The sequence below is a fragment of the Callospermophilus lateralis genome, chromosome 13 (assembly GCF_048772815.1).
Source record: "Callospermophilus lateralis isolate mCalLat2 chromosome 13, mCalLat2.hap1, whole genome shotgun sequence".
Taxonomy (NCBI): domain Eukaryota; kingdom Metazoa; phylum Chordata; class Mammalia; order Rodentia; family Sciuridae; genus Callospermophilus; species Callospermophilus lateralis.
In genome coordinates, this window is record NC_135317.1 from 30239574 (window position 1) to 30267349 (window position 27776).

A 27776-nucleotide genomic window follows, 5' to 3' on the forward strand; every position below is an offset into this window, starting at 1 on the left:
GGTCTGCTAGCTCATTTGCACCAGCAGCTCCTTCTCCCATTACTGTGTCTTGAATTAAATGCAGATGTGGAGTCCAGGGAGGAAGCCAAGGGCGGACAACTTCTCTTTGGGGCTCTATGTCCAGTCATAGTCACCAAAAGAAAGGCAGCATAAGTCATAGGATGTAGAATTGGGATCCTGTGGAATTTGAGTCTAGATGTCTTCACCTAGTAGCTGAATACACTTGAGCATGTCCAGGTCCCAGTGCCTCATCAGTAACACAGGCCATCAGTCCCAATCCCCACCCTCCCCCTCCTCCCCCTTGATGTTTAAATAGGTAGTGTAGTCACCTAATTAAAAACCCTTGTCTCCACCCACACATTCCCCTCATGCTACTCCTGGGAGAAACCATTTTTATTAATTTCTTATATGTCCTTCTAGCATTTCTTGGTGCAAATGAAAGTATATTGTATTTTTCATATAAAAAAGAGCCTATTATATAATATAGGTTTCAATAATATATCTTGAAGACCTTTCTACATCAATAAATAGAATAATTCTCATTCTTTTTGTAGTGCAAAAACAATCTGTTGAAGATATTTTATCTAACCAGTTCCCTACAGTGGGATTTCGGCTGGTCCCAAACTTCTGCTATTACAGTGAATATAGGGTATTTCATTTGGTACAGATGTAGGGAATTTCCAGGAATGAAGTTCTAGGATAAAGACATATGCATTTGTAATTTTGCTAGATCTTATCAAATTGTTATAGGCTTTGATATTTTGTATTTTCATCAGAAATATGCCATTATCCCTCTGTAATTGTCGGGGACTAGTTTCAGGACCCCAATGGATACCACAATCTGTGGATACTCAAGTTTGTCATATAAAATGATGCAGCATTTACATATAACCTAGGCACATCCTCACACATAATTAAAAAAAAATTTTTTTTAGTTGTTAATGGACCTTTATTTTACTTATTTATTTTTATGTGGTGCTGAGAATCAAATCCAGTGCCTCATACATGCTCGGCAAGTGCTGTGCCACCTAGTCACAACCCTAGTCCCCTCACACATAATTTTGTCTCTAGGTTGCCTTTCAGTACCTAATATAATGTTAATACTTGCAAATAGTTATGATACTGTATTGTTTAGGGAATAAAGACAAGAACAGAAAGTTGGCACATGTTGAGTACAGACCTATTTTTTTTTTCTGAATGTTTTGATCTGCAGTTGATTGATTCCATGGATATGGAATCTGCAGATAAGGAGAGCCAAGCCAACTGCCTTTTTTATTTTTTTATTTTTTTTGTACTAGGGATTGAATTCAGGGGCACTCAACCTCTGAGCCACATCCTCAACCCTATTTTTTTGTATTTTATTTGGAGACCGTGTCTCACTGAGTTGCTCAGTCCTCAGTTTTGCTGAGGCTGGCTTTGAACTTCTGATCCTCCTGCCTCAGCCTCCTGAGCTACTGGGATTACAGGTATGTACCACCACACCCAGTTCAACTGCTTTTATTTTTTTATATCTTTATTGAATTCATTTATTTATGAATTTATTAATATGGTGCTGAGGATCAAATCAAGTGCCTCTCACATGTTAGGCAAGCACTCTATTGCTGAGCCACAACCCTAGCCCCAACTGCCTCTATTTTTAAGAGGGAAAAATTTATTACAGAAAAAGATCAAAATAAATGCTGGAAAAGAAAATATTGTGATTTTCTTCAAGGTTTATTTCCCTGATGTTCTTTTTTATTAATTAATTAATTAATTTTAATTAGGTATATATGACAGCAGAATGTATTTTGATTCATTGTACACTATTGCAGGACAACTTTTCATTTCCTGGTTGTATATGATGTAGTGTTGCACCATATGTGCAGTTATACATGTACCTAGGGTAATGATGTCCATCTCGTCTCACCATCTTTCCTTCCCCCATTCCCCCTCCCCATCTCTCCCTCCCCTTTGTCCCATCAAAATTCTTCCATTTTTCTCATGCCCGCCCCCCATTATGGATCAGCATCCACTCATAGAACAGAGAGAACATTTGGCTTTTGGTTTTTTGGGATTGGCTTACTTCTCTTCGCAGATATTCTCCAACTCCATTCATTTACCTGCAAATGCCATAATATTATTCTCTTTCAGTGCTGAGTAATATTCCATTGTGTATGTATACCACAGTTTCTTTATCCATTCACCTATTGAAGAGCATCTAGGTTGCTTTCACAGTTTAGCTGTTGTGAATTGAGCTGCTATGAATATCGATGTGGCTGCATTACTATAGTATGCTGATTTTAAGTCATTTGTGTATAGACCAAGGAATGGGATAGCTGGGTCAAATGGTGGTTCCATTCCAAGTTTAAGTTGTCAAGGCTGACTTGAATTTGCAATCCTCCTGCCTCAGCCTCCTGAGTTGTTAGGATTATAGATTTGTGCCATGATACCCAACTATATACTTACTTTCTTAAAGTTAGAAATGGTGTCCTACTAATTTTTGTATCCTGCATGTAACTGTAATTCCCAGCACATAGCCATCATTTCATAAATATTTTTTAGGTGAATTAATGGATAACCAAGTAAAATGCAGTTGCAGATTAAGGTTTTCATACAATAAAAAACTTCCCTATGTAAAAAAATACTTGATAATATAAGTATTCAGTATGTAATCTCTATCTCTATTTATAAGAACTTTGTCCATTTTTTATTTCTCTTAAATCATGCCATTACCTGGATTTCTATGAGGTAGAATTTTAGAGTTAAAATTTTAAAATTTTTTTGTAGTTGTACATAATAACTTTATTTTATTTATTTACTTATTTTTATGTGGTGCTGGGGATCTAACCCAGGGCCTTGCACGTGCAAGGCAAGTGCTCTACTGCTGAGACATAACCCCAGCCCCATAGAATTAAATTTAAATAAGGAAAAAAATATTTTTTGTGAGACTTCCACTTGAAATGGCATTCTTTATAAAAATATGGGTGAGTTATTATTAAAGAACATAGACAATTTAAATAAACATGAAATTAAAACAAACTGAGCAAATATTAATATAATAACCAATATATTGACATATTTTCCTTTAGCAATTCTGGGCACTGAAGACAATTTCAAAGCATGAACTCTTTCCTACCTGGGTGTCCAAATACATTTTGAGACTGAAGAGGTAAAGTCATCTAATCACTTCCAAAAAAAAAAAGTATGTGATATATTATTTTATCATTGTTAACCTATCAGATTCCTCCCTTCAGTTCTATTTTTCAGAGTTACTTTCTTTTTTTTTTTAGTTGTAGATGGACACAATATCTTTTTTTTTGGTTTTATTTATTTATTTATTTATTTTTTTATGTGGTGCCAGGGATGGAACCCAGTGCCTCACGAATGCTAGGCAAGCGCTCTACCACTGAGCCACAGCCTTGACCCTCAGTGTTTCTTTTTATCCTGGATGAAGCACCTAGGGAAACACCTCACCTGAGCAGAGAGCATTCACTTATTCATTCAATTCTGATTACACAGATCACACCCTGAGCCGTGGAGGAAGGTCTGTAGGCTTCTGTCCAGTGTCTGTTTACTGTCACATCATGCCTCATAATGAATTAGAAGCAGCCAACATGATAGAGTAAAGGAGCTGAAGGTATTGGCAGGTGAAGGGAGAAGGAAGAGCCAGGAAAACCACAGGATGTTCAGGACAGAATAGGCCTTTGCCACTTAATGGCCCTTGCTAGCTATTTATATAAGGAACTCTCAAAAGGGAACCCTCAGTAATCAAGAAAAAGTTAAATTATGTTCAGAAAACTTATGTTCAAGACATGGAAAAGCATCAGTGTATTTTTTTTTTTTTAGACAAAATGGTTTTGTTGGTGGGTGGTAGGGGTACTAGGGATTGAATCCAGGGGTACTTAACCACTGAGTCCACATCCCCAGCTCCTTTTTTAATTTTTAATTTTGAGAGAGGGTCTTGCTAAATTGCTCAGGGCCTTGCTAAATTACCGAGGCTGGCCTCAAACTTGAGATCTTCTTGCCTCACTGAGTTGCTGGGATTACCGACATGTACCACCGTACTTGGCAAAGCATAAGTTTTTCATTGGATAAAATAAAAGTTTTTAAAATAAAAGTTTTTAGCTACCTGATCTGCAAGGTATTTAACTCTCTAACTCTCAAGGTCTTAACTGTAGTAAAATGGAGGATATTTTGGTGTTATCTAAAAAAGTAAAAAAGGTAATATTTTGTAGTGTTTATTCAAACTTGGTTCTAATATTGTTTCCTTTTTTCTTTTTTTGTGGTTCTGGGGATCAAACTCACACATGAAGGCAAGCACTCAACCACTGATTTACATCCCTAGTCCACAAAATGTATTTGTATTGTTTGTATATTGTGTTGTCTTTTCTTCCTTTCCTATCATTCTTTCATACACTGATTCAATGTGATTTTTTAATGTTTTTGCCTCACTATTTATCTTTTTTTTTTTTTTAAAGAGAGAGTGGGGGAGAGAGAGAGAGTGGGGGAGGGAGAAAGAGAGAGAGAGAGAGAATTTTTTAATATTTATTTTTTAGTTCTCGGCAGACACAACATCTTTGTTTGTATGTGGTGCTGAGGATCGAACCCGGGCCACACGCATGCCAGGCGAGCACGCTACTGCTTGAGCCACATCCCCAGCCCCTCACTATTTATCTTGTCAAATAATTTCCTCCTGTTTTTTTTTTTTTTTTTTTTTGGTGGTGCTGAGGGTTGAACCCAGGGCCTTGTGCATGTGAGGCAAGCACTCTACCAACTGAGCTGTATCCCCAGCCCCTATTTCCTCCTTTTCATAAAAATAATATAATTTGGGGAGATAGTGGTTAATTTGTTCTCTGTTCATTTTTAGTAACATGAATGACTCAGATTCTGAAAGAAGAAAAAGAATGATAAGTAAGCAATCCTTTTGATTTTCTTGATTTAAGGATTATCACATGAAAGCAACATTTATAGAAAATCAGAAAACAATCACTTAAGGGGATTGAGTTTTGTGTTGTTTTTAACTAGAATAAGTTTAAGTGAGTATTTTATTGGATTTAAGTGTCACATTTGGGTCTTCCTAATTTTAGCAGATGTTTTTAAGAGTATGATAGCTCTGTTATCAGTAAGTTTTCATACTAATATTAAATAATGTTGTTTTAAAAGATAATAGACAGATTAGTGGTTTGGGATATGGTGGAAAGTACATGGGGTTGGAATAAGGCAGATGAATCTCATCTCTGCCAGTTTTTAGCTACCTGATCTGCAAGGTATTTAACTCTCTAACTCTCAAGGTCTTAACTGTAGTAAAATGGAGGATATTTTATAAGGATGAGCAATAATATGTAGAAAGTATCTTGTGCCTGGACATAACACACATCTAATAAATGATAGCTTTAAAAATAGATATCTTTTATGTATTGATTTTCAGTTTACCATGTAACTTCATACCTGGCTTGAGATGGAAAAAAATGAAAGTTCATTTTGCAATGCAGGATCTAGCAAGATGAAAGAAGTCATGACAGAAGAACCTAAGACTTAGCCTTGAGACTTGTATTAGGAGCTAATGTGTGTCATCTGGATTTCGTTGCTGGTCACTTGTTTTAGGCAGCTTTTTTGTTGCTGTGGCCAAAAGACCTTACAAGAATAATTAGAAGAAGAAAAGTTTGTTTGGGGACTCATGGTTTCAGAGGTCTTAGTCCATAAATCGCCAGCTTCATTCTTTGGGACCTGAAGTGAGGCAGAACATCATGGCACAAGTGTGTGGCAGAGGAAAGCAGCTGGGGATACATAACAGGAAGCAGAGAAAAAGAGATCTGGTCAACAAGGAGAAAATATAAATCCCAAAGGCACACCCCCAGGTACCCACCTCCTGCAGTCACACCCTACCTGCCTATAGTTACCACCAAATTATTCCTTATCAGGAGATTGCTGCACTGATTATGTTAAACCTCTTACATCCCAGTCATTTCACCTCTAAACTTTCTTATATTATCTCACTTATGAACTTTTGGGGAACACCTAATATATAAACCATAATATCACTTAGGTCCATTTGGACAATCATTCAGAACTCTTAGACCAGCCCAGAATATCAATAATCTCAGCAGTTAAGAGAAAGAAGAAATTGAAAGAAAAATAATTGGCAGTCTGTTATATTTAGATTTGTTTGGTTATAACAGAGTGGATGAGATGGTAAAATGAAAAGAAATTTTGTGAGCTCAAGGCTGCAGTTTTGCTTCTGTTATTTTAGAGAAATAATAAATGTTAAACAGTATGCTCTCAAGAAAATGAGAAAAATCAATTTCCACAAAAGACAGAGGCATAATGAGCAGTTCATTTATTTTTAAGGTACATTCCCATATATTATATTTAACTGATCTATATATTGAAATATCTAAAAAATTGGTTGTACAAATTTATGTAACAATGTCTACCAGGGATATGGAATTAAAGAATAATATGGGCATAAAGAAATAAACATCTAAAAGGAATGTACAGGTCAGTGAAATCTGAGTCCTCAATTCCCTTCAGGAGTCTTTTCACTTCTAAGTACATCCTGGCCTGGGTTTACTGTTCTCAGAGGAGTAGTGTATTGTGGGCTCCAGAGACAGGCCCACTAGATGGTGTCAGCCTGTCACTGGACACCTCACTGCTTTTTCTCTCTGATGTGTAATTATTTCTTATTTATTGGTTCTTTTTAGTTATACATGACAGTAGAATCCATTTTGATATAATTATACAAGCATGGAGTATATCTTATTCTAGTTAGGATTTCATTCTTATGGATGTACGTGGTGGTGGGATTCACTGTGATGTTCTCATATATGTACACATGAAAATTATGTTAGATTCATTCCACTCTTTCCTTTTTCTATTCCCCTCCCTTCCCTCCATTCCCCATTGTCTAATCTCCTGAACTTCTCTTCTCCCTGCCCCTTACTGTGGGTTAGCTTACACATATCAGAGAAAACATTTGACCTTTGGCTTTTCCAGACTGGATTATTCACTTAGTATAGTAGTTTACAGATCTGTCCATTTACTGAAAAATATCATAAAATTCTTCTTCTTTATGGCTGAGTAATAGTACACTATGTATATGTATACCACAATTTCTTTATGCATTCATCTGTTGAAGGGCACCTAGCTTGGTTCCATAGCTTAGCTCTTGTGAATTGAGCTTCTATAAACATTGATGTGGCTGCCTCACTGTACTAAGCTGATTTTAAAGCCTTTGTATATATTCTGGTATATAATTTTTAACCCCTTTATTCAGTTATAACTTGAATACCATAAAATTTGCCCATTTGAAGTTATAATGATTTTTACCCAAAGTTAAAAAAGTTGTGCTGTCATTATGATCTAGTTCTTAAGCATTTTCCACTTAACCTGACATAACTTTTGTTTCCTCATCTATACAATGCATTTAGATTATTGCAGAAATTAAATTAGTTCCACATAGTAAGTACTCAACTACTGTATTATTACAGAGCACAGTAACTATCTTTGCCACAGGAGTGTAGGCAACCCTGGGATGAATATAATGTTTATTTGTTTTGGTGTCAGGGATTGAACCTAGGGGCACTTAAGGACTGAGCCACAACCCTGGCCCTTTTAATTTTTTATTTGGAGACAGGGTCTCACTAAGTTGCTTAGGGCCTTGCTCAGTTGCTGAGGCTGGCTTTGAACTTGTGATCCTCCTGCCTCAGCCTCCACACCACTGGGATTTCAGGTGTGTGCCACTGTACTTGGTGAGTACAGTGTTTTCTAGAAACCAGAAGACTGAAAATATGTTGCCACTTAAAATAATTTCAAAACATTAAAAAAAAGTTGTTTTTTTTTTTTTTTTAGGGTCCTGTGACACTCAGGACAACCACTGGGGTTTTTTGTTGTTGTTCATTTTATAGGACTATAAGATTGATTAGGAATAGTTTTAGTCTTTTGTGACTGTAAAGATTGATGATGAATAGTCTATTTTACAGTTGTAATGGAAAAAATTAAGATTGTCAGATTTTCAGAGGAAAGTAGTTGATATTCCCAAATGAAATACTTCCATTTATTTAAAATATGTTACCCTAACTAGCTCTGGCATTGTTTGATTTGGTTTATATTGCCAAGAACATTTTTTTAAAGAGAGAGAGAGACAGAGAGAGAGAGAGAGAGAGAGAGAGAGAGAGAGAGAGGTGTACTACAGCCAGCCTTAGCAACTGAGAGAGAGAGAGAGAGAATTTTTTTTTAATATTTATTTTTTAGTTTTCGGTGGACACAACATCTTTATTTTATTTTTTTATGTGGTGCTGAGGATCAAACCCAGCGCCCTGTGCATGCCAGGTGAGCATGCTACCACTTGAGCCACATCCCCAGCCCAAGAACAATTTTTAAAGCCATGAAATACCTACATTGGCATTATCTGCATTAAAATTTGTTTGGTTGTAATTTTTGTCCAGCACCAAATGGATTTATCCAGCAAGCATTACTAAGCCCAATTATGTGCCTTTTTGCACTTGTCACATTATTTGAAGCTGAAGTCTCCAAGATGAATTAGATTTCTGCCCTCAAAGAGCCTATGATCTAGTGAATCAGTGCTTATCTCATTATATGAACTCTGGTTGGGCTTTGTTGGGATATAATTCTCACTAATCACTGCTTAAAATTTTATTGCCAAAAGAAATAACTTCAAACAGAAGGTTCCAAACCAGATAAGATTGTACAGAATCAAGTAACTACTCAAAGAATCTTATATAGATGGAACATCCCTTATTCAAAATGATTTTTTCAGATTTCAGATTTTTTACATTTTGGAAAGTTTGCATAGATTTAACTGGGTAAACTCCCTATAAAAAATCTGACATCTTAAATTTGATCCTGAGTATTTCTGCTTGCAGATGCAATTCCTAGAGTGTTTTAATAGTACTTCCTTGCTAGGTTCCTATAAAGCTTTTGTCAAATTTGTGACTCTTAACTGGATGACTGTACTCTCACTCTCAGCCTAAGCTGAATGTATCCACAATTCTCTTCACATCTCAGTTACCCATTTGTGTAAAAAATGCAAATACACTATTTGTATATATGTGTTTTTATTATAAAGGAATTCTATATGAAAATGAAATCTTGCAGAAGAATTTAAAAGAACCCTATATTCCCTTCATCCAAATACAATTACTACTTACATTTTGATGCATTTGCCTCTAATTTCTCTTTTTATTGCTTTTTTTTTTTCTTTTTTGGTACTGGAGTTTGAATCTGGGGCACTTAACCACTGAGTTCATCCCAGCCCCTTTATTAAATTTTAATAAATTTTGAGATTTTGAGATTTTGAGACAGGTTCTTACTAAAGTTGCTTAGGTCCTCCCTAAATTGCTGAGGCTGCCTTTGAACTTGTGATCTTCATGCCTCAGCCTCCTAAGCTGTTGGGATTGCAGATGTGTGCCATTGCCCCTGGCTCTATGTGTTGTGATTAGGAGAAAATATAGTAGTGTCATACTATTGTGTAATATTCTTTGTCTCTCCCCACTCTCCTTCCCTTTCTTCCTTCTTTTTATTGAACCAGGGCCTTATACATTCCAAGCATATGCTCTCCCCCTAAGCTATATCCCTGGCCCCTATGGTATAATTTTCAGATCTTTTATTTCACTAAAAATAAATTAAGCATATTTTCTTGCTATTTAATTTTTAAATATTTTTATTTGTTCTTATTAGTTAGACATGACAGTAGAATGTATTTTGACATATTACATACACATATGTGGAGTATAACTTCCCATTCTTCTGGTTGTACATGATGTGGATTTACATTGGTTGTGTAGTCATGTATCCACATAGGAAATTCATGTCTGATTCATTCTACTGTCTTTTCTATTTCCATCTCCCTCCCTTCCCTTTATTCCCCTTTGTCTAATCCAAAGTACTTCTATTCTTCCCTATCCCTCACTTCTTATTATAAGTTAACATCTGCATATCAGAGAGAACATTCAGCCTTTGGTTTTTTGCATTTTTATAGTGCTCAGGCTTGAATCCAGGGCCTTGGAAATGCTAAGCAGTCACTCTACCACTGAGTTATATTCCCAGCCCTAGACTATATATGTTTTATGACTGCATAATATTTCTTTGAAAATATATGTAATGTTTACTAAACCTATTCCCCTATTATTAAATATTTAAGTTGCTTTTAGTTTTCCTTTAATACAAATAATTCCTTTTATGTTTAAATATGTTTCCTTAGACTGTATTCCTACAGAAGTAGAATTACTGGATCAAAGGATCCTTAATTTTTAGATTATCTATTGTAATGACAGATCTTTAAACCTAAGTTTAAATGGAATAGGTATCTACTCTTCATTCTAGTAACTTGGAAACTGAAGCTGGGAATCATGTAACTGATCTCTTCAGAATTCTCAGACTATCTGTTAGGCCAATGGGAAGAGCAAGCCTCCTCCCCACCCAGTTGATAAATCTTTTTAGAAAAGGCTCATCTCAAATAAAGACATGGTTCCTAGAATTTTTCAAAATGTACCATTATTGAAATATTTTTTAAAAGAATATTTGTTTTTTAGTTGTAGTTGGACACAATACCTTTGTTTTTGTTTATTTATTTTTATGGGGTGCTGAAGATCAAACCCAGGGTCTTGCATGCGCTAGGCGAGCACTCTACCACTGAGCCACAACCCCAGCCCCTGAAATACTTTTTTAATATAAAAAAATGCATGTTATTGTAAAAAAAAATACAGGTATATAAAGGGTTTTATCACATGACCTTTCCTGTTTGCTCCTGGGCAGAATCGACTCAGTGCAACTGAGTCAGACTGCAGTTCTGTTGTCTGCACAGATGCTAAAGGCAGAAACTGTTTTATTGTTTCACTCTCCATGTGGGCTGCTAGGCCTAATTCAAATGAACTATCTACTTTCCTTTAGCTTTATGGAATGCTTAATAAGCTTACAGTGGTGGAAAAAAACAAATTAATGATGAAACTAAATAAAACAGATGTTGATCATGATGCTAAAATGTTTTTATGTATCATAATAAATACTCAACATTATTCAGAAACATTCAGTATTGTCTGATACTGACACTTCTCCTTTGAGCCAGCAAACTTTTAAAAGATTAACTAATTTCACTGGTGATTTAATGTGGCCTTTGTTCACTCAGTAATTTATTGTTCTAAGATTACTTTCTCCTCTGGGTTAAGCTGTTAACCCTAGGTATGTGCTGAAGAACTGGATGGCTGAATCTGCAGTACAGAAAGCAGAAAGAAATGATTTTTCAGAGGTAAGATGGTTGACTTCCCTGGTTTATTTTTATTAATTTTAAATGTGATTTATTTTAAACATACTTATTGTGTTTATAAACATTCTCAACCATACCATTACCAACACCAGCTTCCCACATTTCACTCTGCCTGTTTTTTCTTATCAGAGAATCATTTTCTCTTATTTTCTACTTTAATGTGTTCATATTTTTAATTATTTGTTTTAATTTTAAAAATTCATATGTACAATATTTGAACTTCTGAGGGTCTGATTCTGCTGTTTATTGTTTTTGTTTGGACATTTTTGAGTTTTAATCTCTGAAATGTAGTTGAGGGTGTGTCATTTCAGAGGGCATAGTTAACATTTAACATAATTAGGTCCTATCAGGTTAGAATTATCCTGTGCTTCTACCATGGCACTGCCAACCTGAGTCCATTTTAAATTAATCTTAGCAACAATGAAGATGAATCAATTAGAGCTACGCACATCAGCATGAATGAATCTCACATATAATGTGAAACGTAACAAGCAGGAAGCAGAATATTTTTACATTGTGTTACCATTATATATAGTAGAAAAACATATAAAAACATACTAGTATCGTGCAATATGGCTTCAACCATATTGGAAGTATTTGGTTTATGAAACTGAATAGAGGATACACAGGTGCTTATTATATTATTCTGTATAGTGTCTCCACTTCAAATCTTTCATAATTAATTGCTTAAAGATACATTACACATAATATATTCTTTTAGACCAAAAATAGCCCTGGCATTCATGTTGTCAATGACCAGTCCTAATCCTGGAGCAGATAATATTGATGGTCATGGCCCTCTTTCTCTCTAAACTTATCACAGCCTAAGATGTACTCACAACATGCTGTGTAGTCACTATCAACTGATCAGAGTTGGCATGTAAGGGAAACTATTTTTGCTATTTCTAATTCAGAACTTGAACTAACTTTTTATTTCAGTAGTCTAACTAGCCTGACAATTTTAGGTTTTCATTTTGGAAAATGGAATATTTTTAAATGGCACTAAGGAAAACAAAGAGAAGGAAATAACTCAGCATTTATCACTTGATAAATTTATCTGAGCTGGGGAAACTAAAGTTGTTTTGTTGGCCTGTTTCTCTTCTTTCTCTAGCTTATATTCTTTATCTTCCTCCAAATTATATTTGAGTAATAATACATTGCTTACTGGGTGGAGTGGAAAGATAGGATTTCTTAAATTCAATGACTTTTGTTTATTTTCCTGATGTAGGGGATTGAACTCAGGACCTTGTGCATGCTAGGCAAGCACACCATTGAGCTATATCCCCAGATTGATATGACTATTATAGACCACACTTGGCTGCCATCAGCACAGAATAATATAGGACAGGTACATAGCTTCCAAGAGGGCAACATGAGGTTCCTTGTGTTTAGGAGTTTTTGCAGCAGTAAGGCCCAACTGTGCAGCCTGGGTGCAAGGAGACAAAAGCCACAGTGGGAAGATTCAGGGGTATCCCTGGCTTAAAAGATTCATGCTGGGGCTGGGGATGTGGCTCAAGTGGTAGCGCGCTTGCCTGGCATGCGTGCGGCCCGGGTTCGATTCTCAGCACCACGTACAAACCAAGAATTTGTGTGCGCCGATAACTAAAAAATAAATATTAAAAAAATTCTCTCTCTCTCTCTCTCTCTCTCTCTCTCTCTCTCTCTCTCTCCTCTCTCACTCTCTCTTTAAAAAAAAAAAGATTCATGCTGCACAGAAACCAGTCTCTCATCACAACTTGATAGGCAGAGTTTCCAAAGTCTGCACAACAGACTATACCTATAGGTACCACACTTAGGAAAGCCCAAAGCACTATATCAGGTATTTCCAGTTCTACCAGTCCTTAAGCAATTGTCAATCATGGTCAATATTGTATGGTGATACTATTCATATACCATATATCAGGTTATCAGGGGAACAGACCTAGAAACTAAAGGTCAAATTCTCATTTCCCTCTCAGGAGAGGGAAAAGATTTTGTTAAACCTTTGTACATATAGCCCTTTATATCTGCAACTGGTTTTCTTCTTCTTTCATCAAATATTTCTTGAGAATCCACTCAATGCAAGGCACTGGAGAGAAGTGTAAAAATCTAGCTGGTATGTTTTTAAACTAGTAGGCAAGATTGATAGGCATGCAGCTAACTTCAATAAAAGGACATGGCTAGTAAATTCTTGGGGAAAAGTTCCAGGGGGGGCTCTAAGTGCAGTCTTCCTATTTAAATAATAATACACATAGCCAAGAAATAAGTGAAAAAATGTTCGACATTCTTAGGCATCAAGGTAATGCAAATCAAAACTACACTGAGATTTTATCTCCAGTAAGAATGGAAATCATCAAGAATATAAATAGTAATAAATGCTGGTGAGGATGTGGGGGAAAAGGATCATTTATACACTGTTGTGGAATTGTGAATTAGTATAGCACGGTGGAAATCAGTATGGTGGTTTCTCAAAAGACTAGGAACAGAATCACCATGTGACCCAACTATACCACTCCCCGTTATTTATCCCAAAGAATTGAAGTCAGCATAGTATAGCGATGTACACATAACTGTGTTTGTAGCAGCACGATTCACAATAGCCAGATTATAGAGCCTGTCAGCAGATACTGGATAAAGAAAATATGGTATATGTATGTAATGGAGTTTTATTCAGTTATAAAGAAGAAGGAAATTATGTCATTTGCAGGAAAATGGTTGGAACTTGAGATATTATGTTAAGTGAAATCAGTAAAGACTCATTAAGTCTTTTCTGTCATATGTGGAAGCTAAAGAGAAAAAAGGAAAACAAAGGTTGGAGGAACTCATGAAATTAGAAGGGAGAACAGTAGAGTAGAGGAAGGGAACTAGGGGGAAAGAGGAGAAGAGGGGAAGGGGAGGTATTGGGAAATGAAACTGACCAAATTATATTGTATACATGTAATAATATGTCATAGTCAGTCCCACTATTTGTATAATTATAATGCACAATAAAAAATTAATTAAAAAATAAAAACTAGGATAGTGGCACCTACCTATAGTCCCAGCATCCAGGAAGCTGAGGCAGGATGGTTGCTTGATCCCAGGGGTTTGAGGCTAGGCTGGCAACATAGCAAGACACTATCTCAAAAAAAAAAAAAAAAAAAAAAAAAAATTAGTGATATAATAATATGGTCTTTGGGCTTTACTGTCTTAGTGTAGATAATCATCCACCTTTTTAGTTAGTTCATTTGTTTAGTTTGAGACAAGTCTCAAGAAATATTTGATGAAAGAAGAAGAAAACCAGTCTCCAGGCTGGCTCAAGCTTATGAGCTCAAGTGACCCTCCCGTCTCAACCTCCTTAATAGCTAGGACTACAACTGCACACCACCACGTTCAGCTTCAGTCACCTTTTTCTATCAGAATGAGGCATTTCCTTCAAAATACCTAAGGAATTCACAATATCACTGAAAATATACATTGTGGTTTTGGGCTTATTGTTGAAAGATGTGTCTTAGATGCCTCCGTTTATTTTCATAGGGCAAAATTCCACATGAGGAAGCAATATGAGCTGGAATCCATGCCCTTGATTTGGAAAGTTTGCAAATCATTAATAACCTTTTATTTTTCAGAATATTTTAGAAAATTATAATCCTCAATGCTGTGAAGGAATCTTGAAATTACAGGGATATATTTATAGTCTTCGTGGATATATATATATATATATATATATATATATATATATATATATGAAAAAAACTACATATATATGTATATGTTTTTTTTCTCTCTCATTTTGGTAAAAATATTACTTAGAAAATTTCTGTGGAATAATAGACATTCTAAGTAACAATTATAGTTGAGGTTTTGATAAAAGATAAAATGTATAAACATTTGCAAATACATTTAAAATGTACCTTGCCACTTTCGAAATTTAGAAAATTAACAAGGGTCCTGAGTAAGAAAATCTATTTTACCTCCTTGAATTGTTTAACTAGGTTCGTCTTCTCCAGCAAGTACTTCGGCATCCTTTCCAGAAGCATTCCGCAGCTGAGAGAGCAGGCTACGCCTTACCTACTCCTTCTTGGGCTAAAGATCTCAGAGTCAGTTGCTCATCTTAATTTGGGAAAAATCAATTAAAAAATACTTCTATTATTGAACTTAACATGGCATAATCTATTTTGTAAATTCTTTTTTTTTTAATTTTTTTTTTTTTTTTAGAGAGAGAGAGAGAGAATTTTAATATTTATTTTTTAGTTTTCGGCAGACACAACATCTTTGTTTGTATGTGGTGCTGAGGATCGAACCCGGGCTGCACGCATGCCAGGCGAGTGCGCTACCGTTTGAGCCACATCCCCAGCCCATAAATTCTTAATTATCATCTACATTTTGATGACAATCCCATGTTTAATAATAATGATTATATGCAAAAATATTTTTAGCCAAATAAATTGGACCTTATTCTTGAAACATCTCTGTGATTATTTTTGTTCTAATCAATAACTTAATGGAAGAACAAAATGTTTTTAGCAAAACAATGAGTTAACCTCAATGAGTAAGAAATTTATGACAGTATTTTAGTCAAAATGATTTGCAGGTACTCATCTAGTACTTACTAAATATTATGAATTTTGGGGTACATTGATAAGCATGTAGTTTAATTGTACTCCTAGACCATTTTTTTCTGTTATGGAAACATTTACTGAAGTAGAGAAAATATATATTTTTTTAATTTTTTTTTTTGAGAGAGAGAGAGAGAGAGAGAGAGAGAGAGAGAGAGAATTTCAATATTTATTTTTCAGTTTTGGGCGGACACAACAACTATGTTTGTATGTGGTGCTGAGGATCGAACCCCGGGCCGCACGCATGCCAGGCGAGTGCGCTATCGCTTGAGCCACATCCCCAGCCCTAGAGAAAATATTTTTATGACTCAAATTTATATTTAACCATCTTACTAATTATAAGTGCATGGCCAATCTTCTCTCACCTATGTAGCCACTGGGTTCAAGATATATATATAAATATATATAAATAACAGATCAGTAGAGGAGAGGAAAGGAAACAGGGAGAGGGCGGAGAGGGAAGGGAAGGGTAAGTATTGGGGACTTAATTGAACCAAATTATATTCCATGCATTTATAATTATGTCAAAATGAATCCTAACATTATGTATAACTAATATGAATGAATAAAAAATGAAGAAATTTACAAGTTTCTAAGGCCCAATTATTGAGTTGAATCATCTTAATATCATACCAACCATTATTTCTGTGATCAAATCAAATATGTGAATCATAATAAAGATCTAAATGTTCTCCCTTTGAGGATTTACAGTAAAATCTTACTTCAGATTCTATCATATGGCAGGTTAAATGTTTCCTACAAACTGTCAAATGCTGTAGTTTTAGTTGCAGTTGAACTATTACATGGGTCTTTGTCCTGATGACATTATATAAGAAATTGTATAGTTTTTATGAACCAAGGTATAGGATTATTGTCTTAATTCTTGCACTGTTTGCCACATCCCCCAGCTCTGCCCTGGCTTTTGCACTTGCCCTCATCCAAAGACCTCACTTAGCTTCATGAAAAAAGAACAAATTCTGCTTTGTTTCCGGGACCAATCTAAATAATCACACTTAGGCATAGGAGCTATCTGTGAAGACCTTCCACTCAGATACCAAAGACTGTTCTACTGAGTGAAAACTGCAGAGTTCATGATCTGGTGGCTGGGTCTGTCAAAAGCAAACTTCTGCCCAGGATTCACTAACTAAAAGCAGCACAGATTTCTAAGACTTCTGACCATAAATACATGGTCAACTCTATGTCAATATTTTGACTACAAAACTAATTCTCTTCAGTATCTTGACTAAAGTACACATTATCAAATGTTAAAATTCATGAACATTGTAGTTTTAATTTTTAGTTTTCCCCACTATAAGGATATATGGTATAGATGGAAGTTACTGGGATGTGATCCATCTCCGTGGCCTGATTCCTTCCAGAAGTGACACTTCTGGGGTCTTCAATGAAGCCCATTAAACCAAATCCCTCTCTTCTACTCTCCCACGTCCCCACGTCCTACTCTCTGGACCCTTCCTGATCCACAGTGATGCTAAAGATGGTGTGACAGGGAAATGGCCTTTCCTTACCTTGACCGATGCTGTACTTTTTCAGAGAAATTTTCCAGTTAGGATGAAAGATAGCCAGGCTGTCCTGGCCTCTTTAGACAGAGTTGACAGAAATTTGGGAATTGCAGAGTGACTTTCCTCCGTCATAGGGACTGAAAAGTACAGTGACAATGCAGAGGGTAACAATGTTTGCAAAGAGGGTAACAATGAGGTAAAAGTATAGAGAAGAAAATTGAGAAATGAACTGTATTTCCAGGAACCACTTCTAGGGCCTGGCTGAGAGTCTAGGCAAATGCTTGGTGTTACTGGGACTGTGCCTCTAATCCACAGAATAAATGCCACCTTTTACTTGAGCTTTTCCAATTGGTTTTATTACTTAAAGTCATAGTCATCATTGATGGAATGGGCTCAATTATATTTTCAGGGTGCCTTCATCCTTAAGATTCTGTGGCTGTCAGATGGAAAGACACTTTTCCTTCCTTCTGCAGATATGACCATGAACTACCTTTGAGGGTTTTAGACTGAAATAAACTCAGTCAAGCACTACTCTTTTGCTTATAATCATCCTAAATTCTAAGTTACTCTCAAAGATGAATACATTTTCTGATCTGCAAACCAGGTGGTAATTTTGACTCAGATAAGTAAATCCAGATTATAATCCTTTTGAAGATCTTTTGTCCTGAGCCACCCGGTGACTGACCTGGACAACTGTGTGTTTTAATAGATATTTATATCTCTTTGTTGAATTTTAAATCTCCAAATCAGTCTGTGATCAAATTGTGCCATTAATACCTTTCCTGTATTGTCCCAGGATCTGCATAATGGCCAGGCTTTGGTCAGGTATCAGATAAGCTGTATTTTCAGTGCAGTGACATTAAAAAATCACAAAATAAAACAAACAGGAAATAGAACAGAATGAATTATATTATAAAATATTGATTTACCTGCTGTTAAGCATTTTAAGTTCCCTCCTTCTTCTATAAGCCTACTTTACCAGTTTTAATTACTAAATATTTTGGTTTTTAAAACTGAATGTAAGTGTCAATTTAGAGCTTAATTTCCTATAAATACTAAAATTCAAGATTAATCATCTTCCTTAATTCAAAAAACAATGCTTTGTTTAGTTGTAGGTGGACACAATACCTTTTGTTTTATTTTATTTTTTAAATTTTTATGTGGTGTTGAAGATCCAACTCAATGCCTCATACATGTTAGGCAAGTGCCCTACCACTGAGCCACAATGCCAGCCCCAGGAGTTTTAAAATTAAAACAAAACAAAGCAACAACAACAACAAAAATCCCGAAAAAAACAAAACAGAAAAAAACCCAGAGAAATGAAAATAAAACAATCAGGAACTAATTAGAGAGTAGTTTTCAGAAACTAGTTAAAGATTTGAGTACCAGGAATCCAAGATGAATTGGTTATTGAGGTTGGGTATTAAATTCCTCTCTAAACAGGACATGTGACACATGCCTGTAATTCCAGTTACTCCTGAGGTTGACACAGGAGGACTGCAAGTTCACGAAAAACTTACAAGACCCTGACTCAAAAACAAAAAAGGGCTGGGATGTAGCAGTCCTAAAGCAGTTCTGGAAAAAATAAATAAATAAAAGAAATTATCTCTGAGAGAAAACATTCTAGGTTGATGACAATATATGAAATTGCCTTTTTGTTTTTCTACATTTTTATGGGATATTTATGCATTGGAATATTGGAGAATCCAAAAACCATTTTTGCAATGTGTACTACATTATACATATTAAAAAAGCAAAACCAAAACTGTATGTGTGCAGGATCCTAATTAATCAAGGGAGGGGTCTCACAGAGACTGAATATATTCAACTTGTCATGTTTATTTTTTCTTTTTCCTCTTTTGACTTTTTGAAAATTCTGAAGTTCACAGACATAGAAATAGAAAATATGTTAAAGATCTATAAGACTTAAAAAGACACAGGATTTGGAAAGCTTTTAGAAAGTCAAATATACTGTTGATATTGCATTAAATTTATACAATCATATTTCTAAAAATACCATTTTCAGTAAAACTTTCAACTTTTATTAATTTGAGGCTTCAGAGCATAATAAAATAAACGAACCCAAAACATCATTCTAGTTAACTTGAATGGGAAGATAAATTCCATCCAGGTGAAAATACATAGGAGAGAGATGTACTTGAGTCGGATAGTCTAAATCTTGCTATGAACATACTTGAGCACAACAGTGGAACTGGACTACATCATTTCTAGTCTGGAAAACCTCAACAGTGAATCTAACAGGAAGGCGACGTCCTGACAGTGAAGCAGCAGGACGTGCACTGGACCCTAGCAATGCTCCTCCTGCAAGCACGTCCCGGGCTGCCCTAGGACAGGTTGCCCCTCTTCTTTTGCAAGGCTTTCATGAGGTCTGACATGAAATCCTGCTCTCCGCCCGCTCCCCCGCCGGGGAGTCCTGGGTTCTCGTGCCTCTTGGGGGGCACGGGAGGCCTTTTGACTGCCATCGGGGGCGGCCCGGCGGGTTCCGGGGCCAGGCAGGGCGGGGGCGGAGGAGGCGGCGGCAAATCGGAGCCCAGGTCGCCTGCAAACGACGGCGGGGGCGGGGGCACGAAGTCCGGGGGCGCTTCGTAGAAATCCGGCGGTGGCGGCAGGACCTCCTCGTCCTCCGGAGGCGGCGGGGGCGGCGGCGGCAGGCAGTCGTCGGGTGGGGACGGGAAGGCGCTGGTGCCCACGCCCTTGGCCTTGGGCAGCGCGGGGCTGCTGCAGGTGTCCGAGGACCGCCGCACTGGAGGCGGGGGTGGCGGCAGGCTGGCCTTCGGGAGGTGCTGGGCCTTGGGCGTTCCTGGGTGGTGGTTACTCATGGCAGGCTTCTGATCCTTCAACAAAGCGACAGCAGCACTCATTATTCTTGACAAAGCAGCCACGTGAAGGTGAAGAGGACAATGACATTGGTATGTTGACCTGTGGGATCTCTGCACCAGGGTAGCCTCAGTTCCTCAGTCCCTGAGACTGCATGTTCAGGAGTTTACCTTTGCTCTGGGATACTGGAATGGCTCCAATGGCCTTTAACATCATAACTCAGGGTGCTCAACTGCTACTTGGCTGTACTGGACTGGGTGTTCACTGTATTTAAATCCCCGATGTGTCTCCCTAGCACTCACTTTATAAAGGAGATGTCCCCAGTCTCTAAAATGTCTTTCCTGGCATAGATCTTAGCTCCCTGCGGGGTGCCCTCAGTTTTAACTAACAGCTACTCAGCCTGAGGCAACTCAAAATAGAAGCCAGGTTGCTTCCCTGGACTCCCTGCTCACTCCTTAGTACCCAAGACAGGATACCAGGGTCCTCAGAATATTCAGGGACACGGTTTTCCCTTGGGACACGTGTTTTCCTTGCTCTGGACTGAACTGGTTATGAAGCTCAGCTGTGAGGTGTAGGCATCTATAAAATTATTTTGCTCCTGAATCACCCTCTGGATAGCACAGAAAAGAGGCTCCCCAAAACCTTCACAAACATCTACTGGCTTAGATTTCCTACTTTGATTAGGACTAAGAACACAGGAGAGAAAATAACAAATGGAAATAGTTCTCCCTGAGCTTCCGCTGATCTTTTCTTGTATCCAGGCACAAAGGGTCTCTTTCTTAGCTGATAACTGTTCCATTTGCTCTTGGGTCCCTACTTCTCATTAGATTCCTAGAACAGAAGTTCCTTTTCCAGACTGTGGACTTCTAGGGAGGAGCTTCTGCCATAACAACTTCAGAGAAGGCAATGTGTGTGTGGTGGGTCAACAAAGCAGAACACCTGGACTAGTCAGTTAACCTGTCTTAATGGTGTGAAAGTCAAGTATAAAGCAAATGTCACATCCCTTTAATATTGCTCTCAGGTTATGATGAGATTAAATACAATAAAACCAGTACACCAAATCTGACTAAAGTCCAATGAGAACATTGCCTTCAACTGCCAATGGTGAACTGGCAAAAATCATGATGTATATTTATATCTTGCAACTTCCCCAGGAATTTTAGGCAATGGAATTGAATGCCTTTGTTTTGCTGATAATTATCATTCCAATTTCTATCTTATCGGGCTTCCATTTTTTTCTTTCTTTGCTAAATAAATTCTTAACACTGCAGAACTTTTCTAGACTTTAGAATTTTTTCTTAGCAAAATGCTTCATGATTGAGTATTGATTTATTAACATGATAAGCTAATTAACTGGTGATGTCTTTTTTTTTTTTTTTCAATTTCCAAATAGACAGCTTGGGAATAGTCCATACATCATTAAATGATTTCTATTCTGTGGTTCTTTTATTTCTTTTGTCCTTTTAGAATACTTTCTTTCAGTTGACATTATAGAAATAATGAAAATAATAGCTGAAAGTGCATTGCATGATGAGATTATCAGGCTAGAGAAGACAGCATTAGCTAAACAATTTTTAAAAGCCTACACTGATATTCAAAGATAACAAGAAATTCAATATACAGCAGGATTTAATTGTTTCTACCACTGGACAATGGACAAAAATAAACAAAAGAATGAAGTGAAAAACTAGTGAAGCTAAGCAACTGACTCTAATAGTTGGGTGATGTGCCCTTATCATAATTATTTAAGGCAGCTTTGAATCAGACATGGGAAATATTTAATGAGATTTATAGTCATTTGAGATGTTATCAACTGGATTAGTAACTAAATTGTAATTGTTATCTGTGATTTTTAGATAGATTTAAATGAATCTTTATTAATCTATTCTGTTTTTAAAAAAGTTATAATGTTTTACCAATTGGGCTACTATTTTTTTTTGTGTGTGTGTGTGTGCCAGGGATTGAACCCAGGGTCTTATGCGTGGTAGGCAAGTCCTGTACCACTAAGCTACATCTCCAAATCTTAGCTATTATTTTTGAATGTATTTTTTCCCAATCACCCTGAGGACATATGTGGGACATTAATAGGAAAATGTAAAATGTACATTTTGTAGTACATTTTGTAGTGTAACCCTTTTAGTAGTCTTCTAATATGGTTTGGGGGTTCACTTAAGACTTCATATAGGGTTGGTTGTCCTAATTTACTCAGGAAAAGATAAATAAATATCCCAAGAGCTTAAAACTCAGGTGTACCACTTTCAGAGAGTACTAAAAATCATTAACCCAAGAAAATCACTTCTTTTAAAATAAATGTAGCTAAATACCTCCAGCATTTAAAATAAATGCTTACATTGTCATGAAACAGTCTGATAATGGTTGGTTTTAACTTTTGATTCTTGCCTCAGTAACTTTAGGATAAAAAATATAAAGCAATATCCTAAATGAATTTATAGTAAAGTGACTTAGTTATTGGAACTATATTTGCTCTTTCAAAAACAGTGGTTAATAGAACAATGCTTATGGTTTAGAAGAGGGGTTTATAGATTCCAGTTTGATTTGTGTTAGTTCCTCTCTAGTCTTACCTTAGTTGTTTCAACATTTCTCTGGGCCTCTTCCAGAACAACCTTGACAGAAGGTGCAGACTGGGGTATCTGACCATTGGGCTGGGCAGTGCCAGTTTTAAGTCCTGAAGGGAGAAAAAAAGAAAAGAATGAGCAAGATGTTTTCAAGATCCTTGAAAGTAAAAAAAAAAAAAATCCTTGAAAGTAAATCTGAAAATACAAAGTAGCTCACATCACTAAAGCAAAAAGAGGATTCTTAGGTATGATGGTCCCTAGGACCCTATGAAAAATCAGGTTCTGCCTGAGAGTGTGGCTCAGGGGTAGAACCCGTACTTTAGTATGCCTGAGGTCTGGGTTCCATCCCCAGCACAAAAATGCATTAATTTTTAAAAATTAATATGCAAAAACTGTACATGAGATCAGCAGAGTCAGCAGGGGGTGGGGTGGGGTGGAAATGTGTTAGTGTACTTTCATAGCATGCACGGCCCTGTACTTGATCCCCATTGCCGCAATCAATCATCAGTCAATCAATCAATCAATATATTCTGGAAAGTGAACATATTTGAAAAAGCCTACTGAAGAAAATCTGGATGAACTGGTAATCTAGACGACAGTATGTTCTGCTTTTAAAAACTTTTTTTGGCAAGTAGAGAATAAACCTTGAACATCTATATTTACTTTTGGTAAATAAATTTTGGATTAAACCCAGGAGCATTTCAGCACTGAACGATATCCTCAACCCCTCTTTTATTTTATTTTGAGACAGGGTCTTGCTAAGTTGCCCAGGCTAGCCTAGAATTTACAATCCTGCCTCAGACTTCCAAATTGCTGGGATTTTAGGCGTGAGACACCATGCCTGCTGTAAATCTATTTAAAAATTCTTTTTTTTTCTGTAAAAAATTTTACAGAAAAAATTTCTGTAATGTATTCATCCAGTTTCATATCATGTTGGCTACAGGAATAGAATTTAAAAATTATCCTCAACAAAAGTCCTCTGTACGAAGAAATAAATGAGGGTGAGCAGAGTCAGGGTGGGAGAATTAGGCTTAATGTGCAGACCCCTGATATATCCTGGAATTGATGAGCTGTTTTGTTTTCCTCTCAAAAGTCCTGATATGTACTATTTTATTTTCCTGTCTTTTAGTTTGCTCTTTCACCACAGGAATATGACTTTTGAGGGTTTATGATGTTTTTTTGTGCGTGTAGTGGTGGAGATGGGGCCCAGGGCCTTGCACATGCTAAACACACACTCTATGACTGATCTACACCCCTAGTCTGAGTTTTACAGTTTGGAGAAAATCAGAAGATGCTGTGTGTTGATTACTCTGGTTCCTTAACAAGCACCCTAGGGACAGATGTTTTCCACACACTGAGGCCATTTCTTCTAGGACTGTGCTGCCACCCAGCCCATGCCATAAGATGGGCTCTTCATCTGGTGAAGGTGGAGATTGCTTTAGTCAGCCTCAGTGCCAGCAATTCTGTCAAGTAGTTACTTTTTCAAAGGGTTTTCCAACAATGTGAGGAACCCATTAATCTACACAACAACTCAAAGAAGCCTTTTAGGATTTTAGGAGATGGGAGAGAAAAAGGCAAAGTTTGGTGAGGAGTAAGATGGTTATAGCCTCAAAGTATCTCCAAACCATTAGGTACAAAGTGAAAAATCCATTCAGAAAAGAAACTGGACAACATCTCAACTGTATGCTCAAAGTGAATGCTTCCAACAGGGACCGACAGACAGGACCCTGAGGGACTCACAGCACTCTGCAAAACCTGCAAATTTTTTTTATATTTATTTTTTAGTTTTAGGTGGACACAATATCTTTATTTCATTTTTATGTGGTGCTGAGAATCGAAACCAGTGCCTCACACATGCTAGAGGAGCATGCTACCACTTGAACCACATCCCCAGCCCTGCAAATGTTTTGAAATTCTCAGAAAGGCTGAGGCACTGTTCCAGATGAATGGGGACATACAGACACAGTGCATAGGAATGATGTCCAATCCTGGACTGAATCTGTGCCATGAGAAATACACGGCCATTATTGAAGCAATTGGCAAAAGTGAAATATGGACTGTAGTTCAGATGAAAGTATGCCATCAGTACTAAATACCAAACTTCTTAAATTTGAGTCTTGTAACTATGGCTGGTAAGAAAAGAGATGTGTTTTTAGGAAGTACAAATTGAAGATTTAAGGAACAGAGGGGCATCTACTCTCAAGTGGTTCAGAAAAATATGTGTGTGTATAAGGTGTAGAAGAGGGAGTTAAGAGAGAAGGATAAACACAGTGAAATACTCAATATTGGTGTTCTGGGTAGAGAGTACAGGGGAAAGCTGGGTGCTGTGGTGCACACCTGTAATCCCAGTGGCTCAGGAGGCTGAGGCAGGAGGATGTTCAAAGCCAGCCTCAGCAATTTAATGAGGCCCTAAGCAACTCAGTGAGACCCTGTCTCTAAATAAAATACAAAATAGGGCTGGGGATGCGACTCAATGGTTAAGTGCCACTCGATACAATCCTCAGTGCCAAAATAAATAAATAAATAGTACATGGGAGATTTTATGTTATTTTCACAACTATTCTGTAAGTTTGAAATTTTCTCAGAATAAAATGAAAAGAGATATCAGTGTCCAGTTCTAAATTTAAAATAGTCCTATAAAGTCATTTATAGGCTATAAAGTCATTTCATAGGTTCTAAAAGAGATGCCATGGCTTTCCCTAATAGAAAAGAACAAACTGTCGTTTTTCTGGAATAAATCACTGTTGCTAATTACTTTTGAGATAGATCAGCGTCTCCTGTCCTCCTCGCCCACTTGGGTAACCCTAGCAGAAACAGTAATCCCTTGTGGTCTCTGACTCCAGCCAGCAACTTACATTCCTTCCACATGCTTCTCTAGGACTCTGGGTTCCACGGTGTCAAGGGGGAAGGACAGAAGAACAGAAAGTGGGGAGATGGTAGAAAGGGATGTTAGATTCCCAGAGAAAGCCTGCAAGAAGGCCACAGACGGAATGGGGCTGGGGTTCATTTCCTCTGTCTCCTCCTAAATGATCCGACAGCACGTCCTCTCCATGGAGAACGGGAGAGAGAGACCAGGGATGGGGTGGGGGCTCCATGGTATGCGTCGGCTGAGTTCTGCTTCAGCTCTATGCTGGCTGGTTCCGGAGGTCTGCTGGAACTCTTCCTGTTGTTCATGGGAGGAAGCGGCTTCCTGTCCAGCTGCAGAGAGCCTAAGGGTCCCGTGAGTGCAGTCAACCAGTAACTCCCTGGCCCTGCGTTGGTCAGAAGTGAGGTGCCCTCCAGAGGTTCATGGGTTGGAGGCTTGGTCCTCAGAGTGACAGTGGGAGGTTGTGAACTTTTAAGAGATCGGGCACTGCCTTCCTGAGGGAATACTGATCTCCTGGAGTGAGTTCCCATGAGGGTGAATTGTTATAAAGACCTAACTCCTGGATCTCTCTCTGGTTTCCCATTTTGGAACGTGATCTCTCACTCCCCTGCCACAGTGTGGCTGGGCACAATTCAGGAGCCACTTGTCAAAAGAAACTAACTTTATTTTTAGAACCATACAAGCCAAACAAAACAGCTCCTCAGGAAAAACCCTCAGAGCCCAACTGCCACACCGGCTTCCCACAAGCCACACCCACCAACAACCAGCCTCTCCACCTCCCACAATCCTCCTGCTCTTGAGGCCGATTGGCTGGGTCGCATGGGCGGAGCCAAAAAAGTCCCCCAATGAGCAGCTCCGTGGCCTGAAAGGGCAGGGAAACAGCCCAATGAGCATCACCGCAGAGGAGCCAATCAGCTAGATGTTGCTGGGGCCGCTGTGAGCCAATCATCAGCTGGCAGTCTGAAAGTTTGCTGGGGCCCCTTCGGCTGTGGCTCTCAACACTCCCCCACACACTCCCACCCGCTATCATGGGAACCTTGCCAGAGCCTGCAGCGGGCTGTTTGGACTTTCAGTATCCACAACTGTAAGCCGAGTGGCTCAGGAGGCTGAGGCAGGAGGATGTTCAAAGCCAGCCTCAGCAATTTAATGAGGCCCTTTTCCTCATAAAGTCTTTTCCTCATAAAGTTCATCTACTTTGGGTCTTTGTCATAGTGCCAACAACAACAAAACAAACTGATAGAGACCCCAAGGAACTTTTTTCTTTCAAGGTTATTCTTAATGTTCTCCTTGACATTTTTTTTTTTTTTTTGAGGGGGGAGAGTTGGAAGGATTGTATGCTTTGATTGCACTGTGTTCCTAGGTATCTTCTCACAAGCAGGTTATTGATTAAAAAAAAAAAAAAAAGACGAGTTTAACCCTCTTCCCTTCTCTCCTGTGAGCTCTTCCTCATGAAATGCTTTCTGTCATGTCATAACATAACAAGAAGACTGTCACCAGATAGAGCTCCTAGGACTTGAATTTCCCAGCCTCCAGAACCATCAGCCCAAACAACTTCTGTTGTTCATACATTACCCAGTTTGTGATATTGTTGGCATGGCACAACACATGTCATGTCCCTCAAACACTTTCTAAGGACCCTACTGATTTTGTGTGATGTGTTCAGGCGGAGAGAGAGGCTTCAGTAGGACTATTTGGCAAGAGCTAAATGTTAAAAGATGGCATAATTTCACGCAGGTCTTCATTGCTAGGAAGCAGGAGTGGTCACCCTGTGAGGGTGTATGGGTGTAACTAGGAAAAGTAAACTTGAGTCTCCTTTGAACTCATTTTCCGTTCTTTCTGAGCTAGTCGCTGATGTTGCCCTTTAGAACTAAAAATCCTATACATGCTGGTGCTGGTGGCAATAAATTCTAAGGCATACAGGAAAGAAAGCTTACATTGAGGATTTCCCCCTCATTGAAAGGTTTTATTGATAAGATGGCTCCCAGTGACAGGGGACAGACAGATGCAGATGGTGGGAACATGAAGTAAAGGGAATAATCCTGTAAAATGGGCCCACAGTGCTGACCCCCCCACAGGCTTTCTTTTCCAAGAAGCAATTTACCTGCAGCCCTGCCTGGCCTAAATGAACAGGATATGTCA

At 37.8% G+C, this 27776-nt stretch overlaps 2 protein-coding genes across 2 annotated transcripts in view; one reads left to right on the forward strand and one right to left on the reverse strand.

The window, feature by feature from the left end:
- Positions 1–15480, forward strand: part of LOC143379316 (protein nucleotidyltransferase YdiU-like) — a 41530-nt gene extending 26050 nt beyond the window's left edge. Inside the window, exons 16-19 of the mRNA XM_076831867.1 lie at positions 3069–3148; positions 4847–4890; positions 11163–11242; positions 15214–15480. Coding sequence (XP_076687982.1) covers positions 3069–3148; positions 4847–4890; positions 11163–11242; positions 15214–15336 — 327 coding nt within the window. The 3' untranslated portion in view covers positions 15337–15480. The remainder of the gene's footprint in view (positions 1–3068; positions 3149–4846; positions 4891–11162; positions 11243–15213) is intronic.
- A 3879-nt stretch (positions 15481–19359) lies between these two features.
- Apbb1ip (amyloid beta precursor protein binding family B member 1 interacting protein) overlaps positions 19360–27776 on the reverse strand; it is a 102934-nt gene continuing 94517 nt past the window's right edge. Inside the window, exons 13-14 of the mRNA XM_076831535.1 lie at positions 22778–22881; positions 19360–20212 (exon numbers count right to left, since the gene is read on the reverse strand). Coding sequence (XP_076687650.1) covers positions 19703–20212; positions 22778–22881 — 614 coding nt within the window. The 3' untranslated portion in view covers positions 19360–19702. The remainder of the gene's footprint in view (positions 20213–22777; positions 22882–27776) is intronic.